General features: G+C 34.8%; 3 protein-coding genes across 7 annotated transcripts in view; 2 read left to right on the top strand and 1 right to left on the bottom strand.

Annotated features, from left to right (window-relative positions):
• The first annotated feature begins 65 nt into the window (after nt 1–65).
• Nucleotides 66–1,440, top strand: LOC108965100 (thioredoxin, mitochondrial). 3 transcript variants are annotated; one of them, XM_018927291.1, is made up of 3 exons: nt 66–363; nt 602–806; nt 871–1,440. In XM_018927291.1, exons 2-3 carry the CDS (start codon nt 624–626, stop codon nt 1,192–1,194), a joined length of 507 nt encoding a protein of 168 aa, XP_018782836.1. In that variant the 5' UTR covers nt 66–363; nt 602–623; the 3' UTR covers nt 1,195–1,440. The 3 variants fall into 3 exon arrangements, with proteins under 3 accessions (XP_018782836.1, XP_018782837.1, XP_018782838.1); XM_018927292.1 differs by lacking the exon at nt 66–363 and adding an exon at nt 429–520; XM_018927293.1 differs by lacking the exon at nt 66–363 and adding an exon at nt 429–520 and having other exon boundaries at nt 575–806.
• Nucleotides 1,441–1,608: 168 nt separating this feature from the next.
• On the bottom strand, nt 1,609–4,116 carry LOC108965099 (5'-AMP-activated protein kinase catalytic subunit alpha-2). Its single transcript, XM_018927290.1, has 2 exons — nt 3,359–4,116; nt 1,609–3,237 (listed from the first exon to the last, which is right to left on the bottom strand). Exons 1-2 carry the CDS (start codon nt 3,632–3,634, stop codon nt 1,816–1,818), a joined length of 1,698 nt encoding a protein of 565 aa, XP_018782835.1. The 5' UTR covers nt 3,635–4,116; the 3' UTR covers nt 1,609–1,815.
• A 472-nt stretch (nt 4,117–4,588) lies between these two features.
• The window catches only part of LOC108965091 (carboxypeptidase D), a 28,490-nt gene continuing 8,520 nt past the window's right edge, over nt 4,589–24,558 (top strand). Inside the window, exons 1-3 of one of the 3 annotated variants that reach the window (XM_018927279.1) lie at nt 13,675–14,132; nt 14,192–15,022; nt 23,628–23,863. In XM_018927279.1, coding sequence (XP_018782824.1) covers nt 14,537–15,022; nt 23,628–23,863 — 722 coding nt within the window. In that variant the 5' untranslated portion in view covers nt 13,675–14,132; nt 14,192–14,536. Of the gene's footprint in view, nt 5,685–13,674; nt 14,133–14,185; nt 15,023–23,627; nt 23,864–24,558 lie in introns of those variants that run through there. The other 2 variants (XM_018927278.1, XM_018927277.1) reach the window with 2 other exon arrangements.

Genomic DNA, 24,558 nt, shown 5'->3' with positions numbered 1-24,558 from the left:
ACTATCAGCTGAGCTGTTTAAGAAATGTTGAAAGTTTCCCGTTTATTCTTTATGTTTTCCTACATTTGACGTTTCCTATTTACTAATAATTTTCAGTGTAATCTTATTTTCCACAATTTCGATCCGATTAATTCTTTTGCATATTCTACAACAATATGCTAAAAATAACAAAGAAATTTTCGTAAATATATTTAGTTGTGAATATACGCTATATTTTGCATCGTTTGCAAAAAACAATCATTCCTTGACGTCACTTAACAGCTGAGCGAAAACTGTTGCGAAGTAGAATTCTATTAAAAATATAATTTTTATGTATCTAGAGCTGAACTTCTATTGAACATTGCATATATTTGTAAGCAACAGGTAAGCAAAAAATTTTGCATACTCCACGCTATAGAGAAATACAGATACAAACTTATCTGACTAAGCCAAAGCGTCATTTCAACTGCAGGCACGTAGTTTGTCGGTATTTGTTTTTGCACACTTCATTAGCACGTCATCGACTATTCTGCTATTATTGGTATTTACTTGGAGAGCTAGTGAAAGCACGCTTTATCACTCCTTGGCTTTAAAGAATTATTTTTCACTTGATTACTTTCAGTTAAAGAAAAAATAAGCCGGAGATGTTAAAATTTGCTGGACAAGGCATTACGCCGCGCATAGTTGCTGGCTTGGCAGGTATCACACAAAGTAATTGCCAACATGTAGTTTCGGGGGTCAGTACGGTACTTCAGAAGTTCATATCGCAAAACCACTCTTATAACCGTAAAGTCGATGTCAAGGACCACTACGAATTTGATCAAAAGGTTAGTGGAAAATTTAAATATGCACACAACTGAACAATTATGCAATCAAGGTGTTTTATTACAGGTGATAAACAATGACAATCCAGTTGTTGTCAATTTTCATGCAGAATGGTGTGATCCATGCAAAATACTTACACCAAAAATGAGCGAACTGTTAGATGATTCTGAAGAGATCGACTTGGCTACCATAGATGTGGATACAAATTCTGAATTAGTGGAGACCTTCGAAGTAAAAGCCGTGCCTGCTGTACTAGCATTCCGTAACGGCGTCGTGGTTGATAAATTTATTGGACTAGTGGATGCAAATAGTATAGAAAGTTTAATCAACAAGTTGAAACGCAAGAAAAAACAAGCCGACGAAGCTGCCGGGAGTGCGAAGGATAAATAAGACACGATGTCTCAAAAAGTTACTTTCACTTATATTTCAAGCGTGCTGGATAAGTGGCAAACAACGAGATGGAAGATTATTTGTGTATTTCGTATGTAAGTTTTTATTTACACATTGTATTTTCTCTTAAATATTTTGACGTACGTAATACGATTTTATAATAATGTGCGATATTAACATATAAAATATAAACAAATAAGATGTGGCAATATTATACCCGACTCACAAACTGACAATTTCTGTAAATATTTTGATTCTTAATTAAATTTATTCAGCCCTTCTGTGCAATTTTGAAAACGCTTAAATTCTCCTACTCTTCACAATGCATACTATAGAGGAATACGAAATGAAATTGTTACTGTAGAAGACATGACTCATTAATTTTATCTGGTTTGCAACATAAACGCCTTTTGAAACGTTTCAATAGTTTTATTTTTAATAAAAGCGTTAGCGATATATAACTATAACAATTAATATACGAAAAATCTTTATTACTCGAAATTCCAGTTAGCTGACCATCAAACGATATATGCAACTAAAGAAATACAAATCCCGCGAGCCCAATTATACTCTAAATAAAAGTTGTGTAATATATTCAACGAAAAAGGCCGTTTTTATCATCTAACGAGCTAATTGTATAATTAAAGCGGCGCACATCTCGAAAAATTCCATTGTATGGTGACCTGTAGGCTGTTGCGGCATTGCACCCTGTACACTCAGCGGTGGTGGTGTCAAACTTTCCAGTATAACGTCATCGCCTTGCTCAACCTCTTCGTTGGTTAAAGACTTAAAATCCAGCAAGTAACTCTTGGAATCCACTTGATATAGTTGCAAAGACATCTTCGAGTATTTGCCTGTCTTGAGGTTTTGACGACGCACACGCACATGATATGGATTGATGATCTTCCACTCATAGTCTAGAGCTTTCATGGCACGATACACTTCTTGCATGATGTCGTTAGGTTTACTTTGCGATCTAATACCTAAATGCCATTTGGCACGTTTGATGGGTGTGCCACGTGCTGCTTTTTCAGGGAAGGCACCGCCGCCCGATGCCTGCACAGACATGGCCAATTGACGTTCACGCATCGGTGCAATTCGTTCAGGATGAGGACGCATAGCGCTGTTTGGTCCGCCCGGAGTTGACGTGCCCGAGGTGTTGCCACCGGCAGTGGTTACGGCAGTTGGTCCAACTGGTTCAGCGCGCTCACTGGGTGAGTGGGCGGCAGGCGGTGGGGAACCAGCTACGAAAAAATTGTTGATTTCCGTCTTTGCTGCTTCGTCAGCGAAACGTTTGTTGTCGATAATTAAATGATAAGCGATAGCCAATTGATCGTGTGGATCGCCACTGAGCAATGCATTGTGCACTTCCGCCTCTTTAACGCCAAATTTCCCACAAACTTCGGCAACGGCGACAGTGTCAATTACATTCGAATCTTGCTCAATCGACGACGGGAAAAGATACGAAGGTAGTTCCTTTTGGAACCATTCATGCTTCTTAATCTCTTCCATGGTAGCGCGTTTGAGTGGATCTACTTGTAGCATCTGGCACACTAAATTGACCACCTGCTTATTCAGGTATTCTGGTATGGGAAAAATACCAGATTTGATTTTTCGGAAGAGCGTTGGAACATGTTCGTCATCGAATGGTAGCGTGCCACATAGTAGTGCATAAAGAATGACGCCACATGACCATATATCTACTTCTGGACCAGCATAAAGTTTTCCAGATATTACCTCAGGTGCGGCATAGTTGGGCGAGCCACATGAAGTACGCAAGAACTCGCCATCTAACATCATGTTGGACAAACCGAAGTCTGCGATCTTTACATGTAAATTGTGATCGAGCAACAAATTTTCTGGCTTCAAATCGCGATGTACAACCATATGGCGATGACAATAATCTACACCGGATATTATCTGCTGAAAAAAACGACGTGCTTCATGTTCCTGCAGTTTGCCATGTTTAACAATGTAATCGAAGAGTTCACCACCGCTCACGTATTCCATAATCATAAAAATATCAGTAGGCGTGGATATGACCTATGAAAGTGAAATAAATGGAAGTCTTTTAAATATATCAAGGTGACGCAAAATGAAATAATAATCACTCTTGTTGACCTTGGTGAAAGTCTAATTTAGAGTATAATGAATGTATATATACCTGATAAAGCTTAATGATGTGAGGATGCCGGAAGAGTTTCAAATTCTGTATCTCTCTACGAATTTTACCGACAACGTCGAGACTTTTAATCTTCTGTCGATTTAATATCTTGACCGCTACCTTATGGTGCGTCATCTGATGCTCACCAATTTTCACCTTACCAAAGGTGCCAGTGCCGAGCGTTGCGCCTAGCAAATAATGGCCAATTTTAACGAGTGGTTGTGGGGCACTACCAGTGGCCGCAGCTTCTGCCGCGGCAGCACGTGATTGTGGCATAATGAAGATACTTTATTGGGTACGGGTAAAATAGTTTTAACGTAGATGAAGACTATGGTATTTTCCAACTTTACTCTGGGTTTTCGCTTTGCGGCTGAGGTCACGTATGTAAACAAACAAACACACAAGCTTCTAGCTTCTTTCAAAATGATAATATACGTTTTCTTAGCACCACTTCCACTTCCTTATCGCACTATTTGCCTTTTGATACTTAAAATTCTTCGCCACTGCTGCGAATAACCGCTGCTAGGGCGACTGCTGCAAATACAGGAAAATTGTCTTCAACAAACATTTAAATACGTTTACTGGCACTTTATATGCTGTTGAAAGGCTTGTCACAAATATTTGGCTATAATTCGATTTTAAGAGCAATTGACGCAATTATAGATGTTTCTCACGAAGGTAAAATTTTCGCAATGACGAATGAAAACCAGAAAATTTTCCGAATGTTTTTGACAAATGAACGAAAGACAGAATGAAAACAAAGATGGTTGGAGAACAGGGTGTCGTATTTCAATTTTTTTAGAGGGAAGTGAATAATATAATAAATAATAAATTTACAAAAATTTTTTAATGTAACGAAATTTTTTTAGAAAATAATAATTTTATGATTTAAACATAAAAACTATGTGTTTAGAACGATTGTAGGTGTCGAGTAAACATCAGAAAATGTTTACCAGAGAATATACATATCTAATATTATGCACGTTATCTGCAGTGAGCTTCTGAAATATATTGATGATCGCAAAAATAATTGCTTTAACTAAATTGTTGTATTTTAAAATGTTATTGTAAATAAATTAATAAAATTTAACATTTCCATAATAAGTTAGTCGGTGGGTGTATTCGGTTATGGGAGCAAATTATCTAGCACTATCGTTCTCTCAGCTTTATTTGTGTGTGTTAATCTGGCACTGCTACTACTGTCATTTGCTGTTGAGTAGTTCAGTTTATTCCGTTTGGTTTCGTTCACGTAGTTTGTTTCGGATTTCTGTGTAATTTGAGAATTTTGTGCTATTCATTCACAAATTTCATAAAATGTTTATAATATTATAAGAAAGTTAAATGTTATATAAAAAGGTATATCCACAGTGTGAATAGTTATAGTCCAGTGAGAGAATAAAAGTGTTTTTAAAAACAAGCGTGGGAAAGAACTTGAAGGATCTGCATTTGCGCGCAGCGCAGACAAAGAAACGCGAAGCAGCAGAAAAATAATTCAACGTCAGCAAATTGGATGCTAGCGGTAGTTACAAATGCGCAAGATTCGCTGTGCTTAAATATTTTATAATATTTAAATGATTTATAGTGATTTTGCCTTAGTAGGAAAAAGTAAAAAATAAAATAGGTGCTTCGGTAGCGAAGTTCAGTAAAAAATTTTCATTGTTTCCAAAGTGTGTGGTAGTGTGCGTGTGTGCTAAGTGCAGCGAGTAATTGTGCGGTGTCGTTGCAAATTTAAATAAATTAATTTAAATTGAGTTGCTTAACAACAATGCGTGTGATATCACTTACGCCTGCGCATGCTACGTGCGCCAGCTTTATTAGTTTTATCGTAATAATGACCAGCATACCAAAAGTCATTGGTGCAAATGGTAACTCTACTGCTGCTGTCGCCGACATCGCTGTTGCCGCTACGCCGAAATCTGCATCACCACCTGTGGCAATTGTGGAAGACGAATCATTTATTACGCATCCTCCGCCACATTATCTAGATAATGGTGAAATCAGCGCACTTTTCGGAAAACTGCAAGATCTCTTTCCACACTTAGCTACAAAGTATTCCATTGGCAAAACGGTGAAAGGACGTCAAATGCATGCGCTTGCGTTGACTGCACGCAGTGAAAATGGCAAAAATGTTGATTTGCTGCGTCCATTGATTAAAGTCACGGCAAATCTACATGGCGATGAGACACTCGGCAGACAAATGGTTTTGTTTCTGGCACAATATTTGACATTGAATTACGCAAATGTGCCGGAGGTGCAACAATTGTTGAATACAACAGAAATTCATCTATTACCCAGTTGTAATCCAGATGGTTTTGCGGCAGCAAAGGTAAGTGAAACTTTTATAATTGTGCGAAATGTTACTTTCACCAGAGAAAAAAACAATAGCCTACAATGATGTATTTTATGGGTTCAAAAATATGTATGTTCGTTTTAATGATTTTACATGCAGTAATGTGCATATATTAAATCCGAAAGATTTATATATCTTATTTAACGTCTATCAATTTTGCAGCCATGCAGGGAAACCCAAAAACAGATGTTTTATAAAAAAACATATAAAAAGGCATATGTGGGTTTTCTCAGAATTATTTTGGTTAAACACATCTTTAATTCTGTCAACAACTGTTTTGTATGTACATTGAATATTTGCGCCTAGCAACATGTTGCCTGGCAACAAAAAATGCTAACACAGCGCTATTAAATGCTTTCAAACAATTTCCAGCCCCAATAATAAAGTTATTTTAATAATTTATCAAAATGAAGTAATTTTCAAAAGCGTTTTATGTTCATATACATATGTATGCATAACATAGTTGTATATGCGTATGTATTATATGTAGTATGTGTCACAATACTTACTAAACATTTTTACTGATGATTTCATATCAACTTTTTAATTGGCGTAATTTTGCAAGCTTTTGAACTAATGTTAAATTGTTAATACATTTTTAACTTTCTTTCGTCTTTCTTGTTTTCTATCTTTTTTTACTTTCCTTTTTCATAAAAATTAATTTATGACACATATTTTAAACCTATTTACCCGAATCAATAAAATTGCTACAAAAATGAGCTTTATGGAGAAATATGCATGTGTGCTAAGGTGCGCTTTCCAGTACGAATTAGCATAGCGAAACGAAAGAAATTTTTTTATCAGACACACATTTTCTTAATATTATTTTGATTACTAATTGATTGCATATTATTATTCTATGTTTGTATATATGTATGTTTTTTATTCATCTACTCCAATTCCTACTTCATAATAATATTGTTATTTTACATTTATGACAATTCTAAGCTTTTGAAAGTCGCTAAAAAATATGTCAAGTACTACGGTGAACAATCTTAAAACGAGTTCTCAGTATTAGCGAGAATTTGCATCCACACACATACTCATTTTAAGAAGAATATACCTATGTATAGAAATATATAAACAAACGCTTGCGATAAGCTAGGCTGAGTCGAAATAAATTGATGTTTCTGGGTTTTTTTTTATTATTTTCCACATGATCACTTAAGTTGTTTGTGTATTTGTGCATATGTAAATACCATATATTATATTTCCACTATATGAGAGTTCAGCGCAGTTGAATCATGTCAAGTCGCCAGTGTGAAGTGTTATCTTTTTTGTATAGCAACCTTTAATGACTGCCGTGTAAAAACAGAGAAGTCGTTCCGATAACAAAATTCACTACATGCTTACATAGTACATCGGTACATGCTGATGTACTTACATATATACATACATACCTACAATGAGTTAAAAAAAAAACAAAACCCGTAAACAATGTATGAAATAATTGAGAAAAAACAAAAACGGCGGAAACTGTGACTGACAACAATCACTCTCATGCATGTCGACAACACGTATGTACATATGTATGTACATACCCATAAACATCAAGTATGTTGCTGCTGGAAATATGTCACGTGCCGCTACCTCTCGATAGTGGAATGAACTGTACATAATTGCAACGAAGACATGCCAACATCAGCTTAGTATGCGCCCCATTGGGTGTGCATGCATTTTATCATCACTTACAAAATGACTTTGTGCTAAGACTACAAACAAAAAAATCCCATTTTTAACACTTCAACTGTGGTAGGCGACCACTAAGTTCAATGTTTGTTTGCCGGTAACGAGACTTTGCCAATTTCTTTTTTGATAATTTCGCTTTTATTTACTCTTGTAGCATATTTATTGCTTGTTTATAGACTACGTATACCTCTGTGATTTTATTTGGCTCTGAATCATCTTCATGCAATAATAATCGGAAAAACTAGATGCGTAGCCTCAAGCATCCGGCATCCGCTGTTGCCGGCACACAGCGCTTTGGACATACATATTCTATACATATATGTACATACATATGTATGTATATTCTTCAGTATTTATTTATTATTATTATTGATATCTTCAGCTCTGCTTTCTGCTGCTGGCGATTCATTCGCACCTTTACGGTTTCTTGTTGACGCTTCTCAATTCTTACAAACACCCTTTGTTTGCATTTTCTTTTCATTTATATGTTTTCACGTGAATATTTTGCGTTAGTCGCGTAAATCAAATCGCTAAATATTTTTTCTGAGCTTGCTACACCTTTTTTTATTTTCGTGCGAAGTTTGATCTCCCTGTGTCAATTAGTTTATTTAAGATACGAAAGGTTTTTTTTTAATTAAGACTTTCCGGTTGTATGATGCCAAGTTATTATCTTTCGGTATGCATACAAATATCTAAATTCCACTTTGCAAACTGAATATCTTCGTTTCTTTTATTTATTTATACAGTATAGTGTTACTGTTTCCGTCTTTTCGTCGTTTACTTTCTTCATAACATTTTAATATTTCGAATAATTTGCGTGATATTTTCATATTTCTTTGTTTTTTTTTTTTTTCATAAACACTGCCTTTCACTTTCTCAGCTATCTGCATTTAAAAAAGCCCCCTATTGTGTTTCACTGAGTAGCATTTGAGTCATGCTAAAGCAATTTCGGTTGTAATTTTACTGCTATACAATCACTTCTGGCGCAAATTTATCGAATTGAGCGAATTGTTGAAAATTAATTTTTCTTTTGAAAGAGAATCTCTTTAACTATGATGCAAAAATATCTCGTCCTATATTCTATTCCGCCAACGCTCACTTACTCCCGCAGTAATTATGTCTCACCAGACGGCTACATTAAACCGGTGTTACGCTTTTCTTTCCAGTAAATAAATATATATGTATGTATATGTTTTATTCTATTGCGTAAAACCAAATTAGCCAGAAAACAGCAGTCTTACAATATGTACTAGCAAGAATGATAGAAACTGTCTATTAAATATCTCTATCATTCTTGTGAACTTGTTATAAGAAATACCTGGTAAAAATTTAATTTAAACTACCGTAATATGTTAGAGATGTGTACATTACACACCCAGCGAGTTGTTGAAAAAACGATTGCATACTCTGAATCATGCCGATTTTTTTTGATTTCGGCTTAACATCCACACTTTTATGATTAATAGCGGGATTCTATAAGCAGTCTCTAATCTCTATTTGAGACATTTTGTGGTAAAATCTCAATTTGTGACTAGTTACTATTCACTAAAAGGTCTCTAGCTTTAGCCTCAAAATATTGCCTCAAATTTGAGACCYGGTAGTTAGCAAGTCACAAAACCAAAAAGAACTCTTGTCTGCCATTTTGAATATACTGAGCAGAGATCATCATTAATATTAATCGATTGTAATTTTTTTATATTTTGTAAGCAACTCAAACACAAAAAGGTTAAAAATAAATCAATTAATAATAATAAACAATAAGGTGGGTTACATCTGGGCTATGGGGCGGCTGCGGATGCGTTGTGATGCTGGCCTTGGTTAGGTACCTGTTCACAAGAAAGGCGGTGTGACCGGGGCGTTGTCATGGTGTAACTTTCAATCGGTTGCGATGTGGTATGGGACCGTATTGACCCTTCGTTTGAGTCTCTTGAGAACTTCCAAGTAAAACTTGGCAACATCTGGCTAAGCCTGCTTGATCACATCAAACGTCTCTGTCGCAGATTTACCGATCCCATTCGGCAATTCTGACAAATAAGCAGCTTCGGAATCAACTGGTATGAAATTTCAGGTCGCGATCCCAGAAATTGCGGTACATACAGTCATACAGAATTCAACTGAGCTCCGTTACATATACATATATGTATGTATATTTATAGGGGTTCCTTCTGGCTTTTACAAACTTTGTGACAAACTTAATATATCCTGTTCAGGGTATAATAACTGTATTATATGTATGTAAATATACATGTATTCTATTAGTTTCGAGCTATAGTCATTTTATCTCTACAATAAATATTGTCGGCAGTTACCTATAAATTGTTGCTGATGTAAATAAAGCACTCAGGCGCATATTCTTGTGTCCTTTCACTTCATTATTTACCGTGTACTTTTGTCGCTTTGTAAATAGTAATATTTACTATTGCCTGGTTCATTCATGAATTTATTCAGATACCATTAAGACCAGATTCAGATCTATTGGCGTCGCTGACTTTTGTGGAAAGGATGTAAATGTTCGAGTCTCAATCACTGTGGCAGTATAGCAAGGCATCATATACGACGCAAAAATGTTGCAATATACTATACATACGTATCAGCAGTTATTTGCTTGCCCGAACTTCCCCGATATCAATACGTACATACATACATATTAATACTGTGCGTATATGGCTATAAGTAGCCTCATGCTATTTTTAAACTTGTAACGCGTCACAATCAAAGAAGAGATTATACAAATACTTCATAGTAATGTATAAGTATGTATATGTTGAAAAGGTCTTATGAAAAATTCAATATTTATTTGCTATCCGCGCATACAAATACATTTTCTTTTCATGAATTAATTTTTCTTGTGGTTTTTAGGTTTTATATTTACAACAAAACTATTTTATCAAAAACCTTCCATCCCCACTTATGGACCTATTACTTCATTTGCGCCGCATACGTTTGAAATTTTCAATAGGTTTATAGCCTATCTATCCCCCTTTTCTACAACACACACTTTTTTCAATGCCTTAATTATGCAGAGTTTCAATGCTTGAGCGAAGCTGCCTTGAATTGGCACAGATCGTGCAACATCACAAGCTGGTTATGAGCCAACAAAAGTGGCACGATCACGAGTGCAAATATGCTTATGTGACTGCCAACAGCCAAACAAGCGCTGCCCAGCCCAGTCCGTCTGCAAAGCATAATGTGGCCAACAAAACGATCGAGTGCCCGACCGGCTGGTAGAGTAGTAGACAGCCTGTCTAATTTGCCACTTGAAGCCACGTCATTTGACTCAAATGGGAAATCTAGCTCTAATTTGGATAATGTGCTAGTGTTTTACATTCGTTTTCTGCATTATTGGTATTTTTTATTTTCACTCAACGTATCACAAGGCTATTATTGGCCAATTGTAGTGTGTAGCAGTATACACGAATGTGCACTTTTTTACTTTTTCAAATTTAGTCAATACAGCTGTGCCCATATCTTTGTATGTTTATTTGGCTTAAACTCGTTTTACTGGTCGATATTTCAGTTATTCGTCTAGGAAGTGTACTTACACATACACGTGTTCTAATAACCCAAAAAAAATCTCCAGCAAATTTTTAATACACTTCGTCTTGCAATCACCAATCAGCTGTTTGGCTTTGATTGACAGGTAATTTCTGAAAGTCACAGCTCTAACACCTGTTTGTGTCTGATTTTGTATATTTTAAATTGTACATCGCATGTCCATACGAGTGCTAAATCGCTAATGCTTAGCTTAATTCCATCAGCATAACCGTTAATCCTTTCACAAGCTTAAGTGCTTTTGCGGCGCTCAAATAATCGCAATTTATTTACATACATACATATGTAGGTACATACATATATTATATACATTTGTATTTGTATACTGCTAGAACTAAACCTAGTTAATAGTTTGTTTACACAAGCGCTTAACGTGGCCCAAAGTACTGGGTATTATAAAAAAACTTAAGCACAAATATACTCTGAATCCTCTCATATCATATAATATTTTATCCAATTTACCGACGACGTCATTGCTGCTATTGCCGGGAAGTGTTTGCTCTCGAGTGAGCTTTCAAAAAGGGATTCTCTTTAGGTTCTCGTTTTGAGTGAGTGAGCCTTCGACGTAGTTGCTCTACTCTCTCAACGTTCAATTTGTTTGCTCCCGATTTCTCAATTTCACCATAGACTTAAAGCTCCGCTTTGGTACTCTGTTTGCAGTGCAGTTTGTTGAAATTAACTATTTTCTCTCTTCACTATTAGCCTTATCAGCCTGAGTTATTTGATAACCACGTAAAAGTACTATTGCCACTTAAACTTTGGAAATCATATTTTATAATCAGAAATAGTTGATTCAACAAATTAATAAGAAAATGTACTTATATTTGTATATACATACATACATCTCTATTTATTTATAAACGACGTTAGAAATAATATTAGCATTTTTTCAGCACTATTTCAGTATTTATTTATCAGCTCATTAGCTTATCGAATGATTGCAAATCGTAAAGATAAGCGAAGGCAAAAAACCATACTTCCTGGAGTAATGATAATATAGTTTTTGGTGACTGCTTGGTGTTTATGGATCAATTATAATCTCTTTAGAAATATTTTATGAATTCAGAGTTTTTTTAAATGAAGATTATTTCTGTTTTGTGTCTTAATAGAAAGTTCTGTATAACATTGGGTAGTCGAAAAAGTCATTTCGCATTTCTAATCAAGCTTCAACTTATTTTTTTTATGTTTATAATGAACTTTAATGAACCAAGTATTTTGTCATTTTGGCCGACCACTTTTTGCCCTTTTCCCGCTTCAGTGCAAAACTTTTCTGGTTTCACCGCGAAAAATTGAGGCAAGTAATTTTCACAGGTTTTTCTTGAAGCCAACTTTATTTCATAAAGGAAGTTCCGCATTGACCGAAACAAGTGGTAGTCCGACGGTGCAAGGTCAGGGTTATTTGGTGGACGCATTAAATCTTCCCAGTCAAGCTCTTCCAGTTTTTGCCAAGTTATCAAAGATCTGTGTGGTCTTGGGTTGTCTTGATGGAAGATGGAAGCCCTTTCTGTTGATCAGTTCTGTCGGATTTTTTTGCGAATGCATGCTTCAATCTCTTCAGTTGTTGACAGTAAAATGTAGAATCAATCATTTAACCAGACTGGAGCAGCTCATAGTGGATGATTTATTTCCAATCGCATAAAACACTCAGCATAAGGGGTCAATCCCGGCTTTGCCACCGTTTGTTGAGCTTCACCGTGCTTGGACTATGATCTTTTCACACATTATTATAAATGGTTCGATCTCAATTCGTGTCAGCAAAAAATAGCAGATGTTAATGGTCGGTCCATTAAATTTTTCACAGGCAATTCATAAATTGCTCTAACGCTAAATTATCATAATCCGATGCTTTTAGACGTTAACTTAAGTACAAATTAAGTGATTTTAACATCTTCGTATACTGTATTGAAAATTATGAAGATTAGAATTCTACATTTTGTTAGCCCTTACGAATTGAAAAGCTATATCATGTTACAAGGTTTCAGAATACAAAAAACTATCATTTAACATTTTATATTGCCTTAAATCAGCAAGGATCTAAATGCAGTAATCGAACAAGTTAGAATTAAGATATACTAAAAAGTATAAAATCATCTACACCAATGAATAGTGACACCTCGATAATAACAGTTATAGGTACATATTTGTTTATGCGAGTTAACGAAGTAAACAGAGAGTTTTTTGTATGAGGGGTTAGAAGATAATGAGAACTTGTGTTCAGCGAGAGTGAGAGCGTTGTCCAAAGTACCTTAAATAAAACTGAGTGCAAGGAGAGCACTGAGCGACTACGTTAAACCACATTCGTGACGTCTTTAAACTTAGCAAAACCAGAATAAATAAAATATCTCATTATTACGCGCTGACACTAACATTGTTTTATGTGCTCTGGCTGAGCACTTAGTGGCAAGAATATATGTACATAATCATGTGATAAGTTCGTAGATTCGTTTAAGAGTTGACTTGGGCCGTTGAAGAGCTAACTGCATTGCGACTCATTGATACTCTCACAACTTCATTCTTCCTTGCCTCCGCGCGTTTATTATGTGTGGCGCTGGACAGACTCTGCAGCCATAGAGTGCACCGACGGAGTGAGCAAAGCTGCTTTTAAACCTCCGGTTAAGTAAATCGCACACGAAGAGCGCACGCTCACTCACTGTCATTTGACGAAGCGCTATTTGTAAGATGTTGACTTTTGCCGCCGCCGCTGAGTCGTGTCGGTGACGCCGACAAGTAGTTCACACGATTTACGGCATAAATCAGCAGCGAGTCGTTGGTTTTCATTCAGTTTGTGCAAATCTAGCGGCGAGCTATACAGTGATATAACAAATAAACGCTTGTTGACGCTAGAAAATTGGTTGCTCTTCCCCCCGTCTGGTTGGTGGTTGATAAACAAAGAAAAAGATAATAATAATATTGTAACTGAGTGGAAATCGTGCAGCAGTACTGGAAAAGGAAAAACTGTAACGTCACACAATTGAGAAATGAAAATTACATAGCTGCAAGCAAGCTGAAGGCTGCAGTTGAAAAAATCTGTATTGCAGGCTGAGAAACACCTATACAGCAGCAATTTCAAAGCGAACGCTCTCACGCCAAAAGCCGCACAGAAGTAAAGTCGTGCGAAAAATTTTCACTTTGCTGATAACAACTACTGCTTTTCGGAAACTAGCGGTTGCAGCGGGAGAAACGGTAAGAGGGACTGATATAATACTCAAAATTGAAAGTAAAAAAACGAATTTCAGTAAAAGGTTGTGCGCACGCAAAGAAATTGTCCTGCCTAGCTATTGAAAAACAACGCAGCCACTAAAAATAGACACATCCTCAAACTTCAGAGAGAGCCATTTGCATCGCACACAACACAACTCCCACACGCGTTTGGCATTGGACGCCTACGCGTTTCAGTTTGCGTCGTAGAGCGACGAAACGCTGAAAGGCACATCGTGCCCGAAAAGCCCTAGCAGTGCAACCTTGCGTCGCGCTGCGACAGTAATAACGAATTTGATATAAAAGACAAAAAAATTCGCACAGACGCCACTAGCTGCCACCAGCTAGCTACTTAACTAACGCTCATCACTTGTCAATTTCACGTCAAGATGTTCACACGCTGTCGCCAGCAGCAGCAGCACCAGCCACAACCACAGCTGTTTCTCACCTTCACATTAGCTTTGCTGCTGTGCTCCGCCTTAACGCAAGCATTTGTCATTAAGGATGACGAGTCCTTCCTGCAATCGCCTTACTATCAGTCGCAGGGAGAAATCGAGGACATGTTTGCACGCTTCGCCAAGACATTCCCGGAGAATGCGCGTGTCGAGACCATCGGCCGTTCGCTAGAGGGCCGCAATTTGGTGGTCTTGCAGATCGGCAAGAACGTGCAGCAACCACGCACACCGCTCACGCCCATGGTCAAATACATTGGCAACATGCATGGCGATGAGACAATTGGCCGCCAACTGCTTATCTATTTGGCCCAATATCTGCTGTACAACTATGAGACGAACTTGGAGGTGGCGAACCTGGTCAACACCACCGACATATATTTGATGCCGACAATGAATCCAGATGGCTACGAGCGATCGCAGGTGAATAAGTGTGAAGTGTGGTGAAGTATACAGAAGTAAAAGTTTAGGATATTGAAATATTTAAAGAAAAAAACAACAACAAAAGTGCGTGTGTATGGGTGTATTTAAAATGCAGCGTTGCATCTGCAAGCGTTACTCACTGATTTATTTTTGCAATGGCGACGCTATGCATGGACTATAAAGTGTTATTTAAAACGCTGTTTAGTTTTCTGATTTCTTTTATAGAAAACTTATTTATTTCGAGTGCAGCTCCGTGGACAAGTTATTTAATTTCCAAACACGTCACTCGTATAACTCCCAAGTTGAATATAGTTTTTGTTGCAGTAACCGTATTTGTTTCAATGTGCCTTGAAATAGCACATTAAATCAAAAGGGAAATGCAGAAATGACGCTTGACGATTATAAAAATAACGGTGCTAAAAAGGAAGTTATAATAGAGTATTTGAGAGACGGGAGAGAAATAAATTTAATAGTAAAAATGTTAATTAAAAATATAAATCTTAAGAAACTAAAGTAATAAAATAATTAAAGTGTGAAACAATAATAATATAAATAAATTATAAAATAACATCTCCAAGCAAGAATAACTAAGGATATAGAAAACATATAAAACTAATTATTATTAAAACAAAAAATATAAAAAATTTCTCCAAAACGTCAAATTAACAGTTATACAAAGAGTATTTTTTTATAATTTCTCTAATAAATTAATAATTATAATCAAAGCAAAAAATTTAAAGGTGAAAAAATATATAAAATAAATTACTATTACAATGGAATAAAAATTCAAATTTCTGTATAAGAAATAAAAGTATCAACCAAGGCTATAATGTGCAAATATAAATTTATAATTATAATCGATGCAAATATTTATAACTTCAAAAATATATATATGTAAATTGTGAATGAGAAGCTAAAAAAAGTATAAAAACATTAATTAACCAGAACGAAACCGACCAAGAACTGTCAGCTCGGCAGTACTCCTCCGCATTACTTCAACTTTGTCGCTACAAAAACAATCGTAACCTTAAATTTTATTGCTAAATGTAAATGTTTTCTAAGAATTGTGCTTTTCGAATGACAGCTAACCTAAAAAAAGCTACAACCCGAATTGCGGGTATATATACATTTTTTGCTTTTACCGCTAAACCTCATTTTCAAACTATAAATAAGTCGTGAATTCTTGATTTTCTTGAATTTCTCTTGCTTGTGAAACCACCGATATTTCTAAAGCTGCGATGACTTAGGTAGTTGGATATATTTGTTTTACTATTTAACACTTCCCACTGGAATATACTAATTGCTCTACTTTGAGTGCTGCGGCTCTACTTTCTTTGAATACGATTGTGCGAGTACATTAATATTCGCTTTTTAAGTGTTTTTGTTGTTGTTTTCGAGATATGTCGGTGATTGACGGTAGAATAATTTTCTTAGCTCATTAACACTTTGTGCTTCATGTAGAAAAACAACTAAATTAGCTAAAAAGCTAAAAGGAGTAGCGCAGTTAGGCAAACAAATTTGTTTTCTATTTAATTTATGAGTTTTCAAAGTCAAAACACAGTCCAACTTCCCTAACTCGAATCACCATATTCCACAAAAATACTTCGAGTTCTGGAAGGAATTTGTATGAAATTTGTCTTCTATTGGCAATGCAAGAGTTCCAGTTATGGAGAATCTCGAGTTATAGAAGTTCGAGTTATAGCAGTTCAGCGGTATTTTTTTTAATTTTTAAATTTTTTTAATTACAGTACGTTTTAAAGTTACTAAAGTTTTAAAGTTACTTTAAAGTTTTTTTTAAGAGAAAATAAGAACAATAACGCCAATAAGGCACAGCTTCTTTTTGCCGTCTTCAAAACGACTAATATTGTCAAGAATGCGTTGCTACATACAACTAACGATTTATTTGTAATTTACTGAACCCGTCATTTTTCTAGAAGTCTTTTCTAGAGTTCAAGTTTTTTTTCAAAATGCCTATTATGTGTCTTAAGTACTGCCAAATGCAAAATTTAGCTTCAACAAATTCGCTCAAAAAGTGCCAGCAATGCGGCTTTGACTTAATTTTTGTATGTATTCTCTGCTAAACAACTCGAAAATCCTTAGGGTAGCGAACTTATCGACCTATACACACACATATATATACATATACATGCTTATATTACATTTGGTTGTATTTACATATGGTTATGTATTAGTGATTTGACGACGCCATTCTGACACCTGTTTGCCAGCGTATACATATCTGCATGTTTTTCAAATATTATATACATTTTTAGCCCACTCTGAGCAAATATACACACTTTTCAAGCTTGTGCTTACTGAATACATATTTCATCAGAACGCAGACATGTAGTTGGCAAGTCATTTTGGGGAAAATCGATATAGGCCAACAGTGGAGTTCTGCGCCTAGCCACTAATACATACATATATATTATATTATGTACTTAGTTAGCGACCGCACAATTTTGACAACAGAAAATGGCTTGTGCACGTTAGTACTAAAAATAATAACGTACAAAATAAATAACAACAAAATAACTACCATTCAACGTAGGCGCTGTTGTGTGACGAATGAGAACGCGCTGATATTTTCATTTGATAGAAAAATAGAAAATATATTTATTTAATTTTTAGTGCAGAAAAAACGCTCTTTAAGTAGGAATGCGCCAATGAAACATATTGGAAAATTAGTTTGCTGCTTCAGTTAGTTTTTGCTTCTATTATGTACATACATACATAGGATGTACAGTTTTTCCATTAACACTTATTCTTTTCTATCGCTTTTCCATATTCTCGCTGACGCTTCTGTCGCCATTTTTTTTTTTGGTTTTGTCGTTATTCCAGTTATTTTATAAAAATTGAAGTTATTGTCAACGTTAATTATATAACGATTCCCATCAGCAGTTCAATGTATTATTATTCGTCTTTATTGTTGCTCTATCAGCAGGCGTGTTGGCTTCTATTGTCACATGTAAACATGAATAACTTGCATAATCATACACACAAACAAACGGTTATTTATGATGTTTTCATATGTATGTATGTGTGAATTTGTGGGCTCTCCGTGTACGTCAGTACATCTAATGCCACGTTTTCACCTGTTTGCAGTTAGCAATTTGTTCAATTCGTGGGTGTCTAGAGTGTTAGAAGTGTTGTTTGTGAGCTGATGGGTGTTTCTTGGTACATTTTATTTGCTAAAATTTGCATTTCTTCGACATTTGTTTTCTTATTGTAGTTTACAGTGTTCCTATTTTTTATATAGCCCACTCGATTTTTACACTATGAACTCAAATTTTTTTTTTTTCAAATAATTATCATATATTTATGTACCTTAAGGCTTATTGTAATTTTTAGTATTTTATTTGTCTTTCACTAGATTTATATTTCTGTTAAATATAAATTTTTTTTTTATATATATTAATTATAATAATTTTATGTATATATTGGGTAGTCGAAAATACGAAAATACTTTTTCGACTACCATGTACATATGTATTTTAAGATTATAACCGAAGCTAAATACCTTTCACAGGTGCATTTCTGTTAGTAACTATATGTTCAGTTTGTATGGAAGTTATATGCTATAGTAATCCGTGTTGAACAATTTTTTTGGAGATTATATAATTACCTTAAGCAGTATCCAAATTTCGTGAAGATACCACGTCAAATGCGAAAGTTTTCCATACAAGAACTTGATTCCGATCGTTCAGTTTGTATGGCAGCTATATGTTGTAGTGGTCCTCTATCTTCAGTTCCGAGAAATGAGCAGTTTCTTAAAGAGAAAATGACATTTGCAAAATTTCAAAAGGATATCTTAAAAACTGACGGACTAGTTCGTATATATACAGACAGACGGACAGACCGATGGACATGGCTAAATCGACTCCGCTCGACATACCGATCATACTTTAGATTATGTTATCATAATTTATAGGGTATTCGACCCTTCCTTCTGGGTGTTACAAACTTCGTGTCAGGTTATAAAAAACATATAAAATAACTAAATTAATTTTTATAATTTAAAAAAAAATAATAATAATAAAATCGAACTTCATAAAAATATATAAATTATTTTCGTATATAAGCAGAGTAACTTAAAGTTTTTTTTAATATTTTTTTGCTATGATTTTTATTTTCAACTATTCATATGAAACAATGCGTGCTAAAGTGTTGAAATGCATTTTTCTATGAGTTCATATCAAATTTCGTTATCACAGTGCATCACGCTGCAGCCGCGTTCTCACGTTGCAAAAATGAAACAAAACAAAAAAGTGCAAAATTAAAAAAATTAGAAAAAAGCCATGAACAGCAATTCGCGTGTCACTCTTTCTCCACGAATTCACTGTTCATTACATATATTTTTTATTTTTTCATTTACTATACTTCTATTTTATTTTATATATTTTTTTATACTTTTTTGTATATATTTTTATTTACTTTTATATTATACATATATACCTTTTTTTGCAATTATAAAAGTCGCAATGATTTGGTATATAAGTATGTACGTATGTACATTTGTTTACAAGACAACCATTTTTAATTTTTTTTTCACTTCTGATGTTAATGCTGTTGTTATGCTGCAGCTGCTGCTGCCGTTTTTTTTCTTTGTTTTTATTGCTCTAAATTCATGCGAAATAAGAGCATAACAAGCAGCTTCATTTTATTGCTGCAACTGCTGTTGCTTTTTTCTCATCGCCGCCGCCTGAATGCAACATTGCAATAACACGGCGCCGACTGCGACTGCGACTGCAACTTTTGTACTTTGAGATATTGTTTGTGTGTGCGTTCATATAAAGCGATTAAGTTTTAACGATTCGCCTTCGTCTTCTACTCGCCTTCAAAGACAACTCTGAGAGTGCAATTTTTTACTGTTGCTGTTGTTATTTTTGTCGCATTTACAAACATATCGCTTGTTCCATTATTTACTGCTTTGAACTCATTATAATTTATATTTGGGTTTAAGCGTCCGTTGATAGTGTTGTTTTATATTTTTTGTTGTTGTTGTTAAAACAACATTCCATACAACAGCTTTTTTCATATACTATATAAATACGCATAAGTAACTAGAGCAGAATGTCCGTAATGCGCCAATTTGCCGCAGCAAAAATAAATTCAAAATAAATATCCTCATTCTGCGCGCATTCTATTCGCTGAGACAGCGTTTCGTAAACTTCGTTTAAATTCGTTAAAAATTGTATGTTTGCCTGAATACACAAAATTAAGTCTGTTCTTCATTTATCTGAGTATTTGTTCGCTCTCTGCCACTTTTGAAACTAGTAAAAAATAATTAACAATATATTAGCAGCATTCACAAATCAATGAACTTTATTCAAAAATGTCGTTGTCATGYATACACAACACACACACACACCCAAAATCGCCATGTTGTACGCGTTTGCTCTAAGATTACTCATACGCCACCGACACCTTCAACCATGGCTCCTTTATAAGAACGCAATTGTTCACTTTTAAACGAATGCCTGCATATTGTGTTTTTGCGCATATTTGCTTAAATTTGTATTATTATTAACAAGCATTAAATATGCTTATTTCCTCTAGCGACGAAGTACGCTTATATGCAGTTACATACGTACCATAAGTAGTAAATACTTTTCTCAATTGATATATTTTTCATGTATTGAATGTACAGCTTAAATATGCACTCATTTCCATGCTTAGCTATTTGTACAAACTAGTTTGTTTATACTACTCGAACAAAAATAAGTTTGTAAATATGTATATGTAGATACATTTTATGAAGATATGTACATATGTATGTGTATAAAGCATTTACTGGACATCAGTGCTGACATTTTTATTAATTGTCACGTATTTATATCGCTCATTGGCCTTATGGTAATAGTGATTTTTGATACGGTGTTTTTAATTTAATTATTATTTTTTTTTTTTTGATTTTTTATTTCTTATTAATTTATATTGGGTTGTCGACACAAGTTTTTTCATTTTTTCGTATACTCGAGTGCTACCAATCATATTGTGTTATAGCATATAGTGTTAGAAAGGTGAGATTTTAAGATTCATTTAACATTTGAAAAGAGTAAATGCGGGAAAGTTGAAAAAAAATTGCAGCTGTTCAAAAATGAGTGAAAATAATGAAGAAATTCGCTATATTTTGAAATTTTTGTATATAAAAAGGGAAGAATGCTGCGCAAGCTACCAATGAAATTTTTGAAGTTTGCGGAGACAATGATATATCAGGTCGTATAGCACAACAATGGTTCACTCGCTTCCGTTCTGAAAATTTCGAAATTGCGATTTAATATGGAATAACGTCTCTAATGGAAAAATGGCAAAAAGTGGTTGACCAAAATGGTACATATCTGTTTATTATTTATTATTATAAATATAAAAAATAAGTTAAAATTTGATTAGAAATACTAAAAGTCTTTTTCGACTACCCAATAAATTTTTTATTTTTATTGATTTATTAATATTGCTTATACATTAAATTTTTTCGTTTTATTTCACACCAACAAAACGCGACGGTTTTGGTAGTAAAATCACTTGCCTCTTTTTAATTTTTCTAGCTGCGTAAATATATGGAAACACAAATATTATTTGTTTGTGTTGTAAAAAGGTAAGCATGCGCTTACTATTACCACTTCTATTTACTGTTAGCCGCCTGTTTTTGCCTTTTTATGTCACAATTGTACGCACTTTTGCGCTATTATTGTTTTGTTGTATTTTTTTTAACAAATGCTTGTCTTTTCGCATGCGCGGCGTACAAAAGTGCTGCAATATTTACAGTCTGTCTGGTGTACTAAATGTCAATTAAGTGTCGACACATATGTACGTATATGTTGAGCGACTTTTAACAATTTCAAATTTTTCGAAGTTGCCACTTAAATACATATGCATGTACATATGTGTATACAATTATCTATGCATATATACATATATTCCATAGATTAAGAGATAGTGGTTTATTTTGCAAGCGATGATGATTTTAAATTCTGCTCACAAGAAATATAAAAAAAAATCAGTTATGCAACAGTAGCTTTTTATACCCATGACATATTAATTTTGCAAGCGATATTGATGCTATAAAAATATATGCACATATGAATATAAATTATCAGCTTGTTGAGCTGAGTCGATTTAGCCATGTCAGTCTGTCTGTCTGTTCGYCCGTTTGTACATACGCGAAATAATCCCTCAGTTTTCGAGATATCGATCTGAAATCTTCCACACGTTCTTTTCTCCTAAACAAGCTGCACAATTGTCTGAATCGCCGATATCGCACCACTATAGCATTTAGCACAGAATGATCGGCGCAGGGGGTGCTTGTATGGGAAACTTTTTCAACTGACGGGATATCGTCACGAAATTTGAGATGAGTTCTTGCCTTAGGCAATAGTGCAATCTACGAAAAAAATTGTTCAGATCGGAGCGCTATAGCATATACATAACTGCCATACAAACTGAACGTGCGGAAACAAATTCATCCAAGGATTGTATTTGTGAATGGTATTATAGCTTCGATGCAACTGAAGTTTCTTCTTTTTTTCTTTCTTATTTAATTGATCAAACACAATTAGCTTTAAAGATAACCAATCCTCATATATTTTTTATTATTATTTCATTTTGTTCTTTTTCTGTATTTTAAATTATTTAATTTAATTNAATCACATGTATACATAATTTAGTTAGACGATTAAAATAATATAAAATAAACATATAAGATACATAAAAACTTATATTTAAATAATATATATAAGCTGTCTCTTATACACATCTAGATGTGTATAAGAGACAGCTTATATATATTATTTAAATATAAGTTTTTATGTATCTTATATGTTTATTTTATATTATTTTAATCGTCTAACTAAATTATGTATACATGTGATTTTATTGCGCTCACATTACACAAGCCATTTGTGCGCTCGCATTCCGCGGTTTCCTGCATTGCATGCCAATTTATGCTGAAACCCCCTGAGCGACCAATTGCTTTGAATAACAAGCACTAATGTAGATACTTGGAAAGGTCAAGTACAAGCAGTACACCGCAAGCTCTGCGATTGGGCTTCTTACAATAGCTGGCACCACAAGCACATGGCGTTTAACATTTGAGAAAAAAATATAATTTTTTGTTATATTACATTTTGGAGCATTTGTCGTCTATGTTGGTCGGTATTTAATATCCAAATCCACTCCACGCCATATGTGTGTATGTGCGGTAGCTGGATAAAGTTGCCATATGGCAAAAACTGGTAAAATAAATCAAATATAAATAAAATACCTTCTCAACCCAGATATTGTAACAGCTTTCGTCGGTAACTGCGCGTAATTGACACCCACATCATGGCTTTAGCCGCTTAACTTACTCACTTACATATGTGTAAATAAGTCTGTGTGTTTTGTTTGACATATGTTGCTGTTCAACGCGTTGTAATGCGCGTTTTTTGCTCTCTTGGCCTTATCAATTTTGCACTTTCCCATGTGAATATTTTTTATTCTATTTTCAGCTATTATCGATTACTCTTATGTCATTTCTTTACTTAGCAAAAACAGATATCCTTGTTGTTGTTGCGCATATATTACATCTGTTATATATATCTTATTGCGCCACTTGTATTTCCAGGAAGGTAATTGTGAATCACTTCCGAATTATGTTGGTCGCACCAACGCAGCTGGCATCGATTTGAATCGCGACTTTCCCGATCGCCTGGAAAATCAACAAGTCACCCAATTGCGCTCGCACCGACGTCAACCGGAGACGGCGGCCATCATTAACTGGGTGCTCAGCAAGCCGTTTGTCTTATCAGCCAATTTCCATGGCGGCGCAATTGTGGCGAGTTATCCGTATGATAATTCAATGTAAGTGCCCGTGCCTGAGGAATGGGTGGGTACGTGGCGGTTAGCGGAAAGCGGGCAAACGAGTTCGCAAGCGGGTTTATGTGTTAACAGTGTAAAATGCACGTATTTCGTATGCGCAAAAATATATGCAAACATCTACGGTTATATTATACATATTTACTATATGCATTTGTTGTTATTATCTGACGGAGGATACATTACGAAAAGTGAAAGGATTACTGCGACGTACTGATAATTGGAGTTAACCGCAGTGTGTGTATGCAAATATTCGTAATTGCGCGCACAAACACACGAACGCGCTTGTGAGCTCAGCCGCAAGCTTAAGCCACACCGAAACTGGGACATTCTCTTTAACTCGAATGCTTTTGGTGATGGGTTTTTAGTTATATATTCATACATATGTCCCATTAAATATATTGCATATCTCGCGGAATAGTAAATACTTATAGCATATAAGCCCTAAAAATATGGAATATATTTATATTTATCAGCAGTGCAAATTTGAGGTTATGCTTTGTTTTTAGTAACTGGAGTTCAAAAGAGATAAAACATCAGACACATTTCTTCACTTTTGATAAATTTCTTATGAATTTTTGAATTTAATTTACTTTACGATTATTTTGTGATTTTGGACTAACTATTTGTTATAACTTTCTTTATTATTAGTTTTTTAATGTTTTTTTTTGTTTTATTTT

This window comes from Bactrocera latifrons, unplaced genomic scaffold, assembly GCF_001853355.1.
Source record: "Bactrocera latifrons isolate USDA-ARS-PBARC rearing strain unplaced genomic scaffold, ASM185335v1 scaffold_133, whole genome shotgun sequence".
NCBI classification, from domain to species: Eukaryota; Metazoa; Arthropoda; class Insecta; order Diptera; family Tephritidae; genus Bactrocera; species Bactrocera latifrons.
This window is presented reverse-complemented; position numbering and strand designations above follow the sequence as displayed.

Bases quoted from the DNA above. Each gene is read 5' to 3' on its own strand.
- LOC108965100 (XM_018927291.1), top strand. From the start codon at position 624: ATGTTAAAATTTGCTGGACAAGGCATTACGCCGCGCATAGTTGCTGGC. The intron at 807-870 runs GTTAGTGGAAAA...GTTTTATTACAG, and splicing joins ACTACGAATTTGATCAAAAG to GTGATAAACAATGACAATCC.
- LOC108965099 (XM_018927290.1), bottom strand. From the start codon at position 3,634: ATGCCACAATCACGTGCTGCCGCGGCAGAAGCTGCGGCCACTGGTAGT. The intron at 3,238-3,358 runs GTATATATACAT...TCACTTTCATAG, and splicing joins ACATCATTAAGCTTTATCAG to GTCATATCCACGCCTACTGA.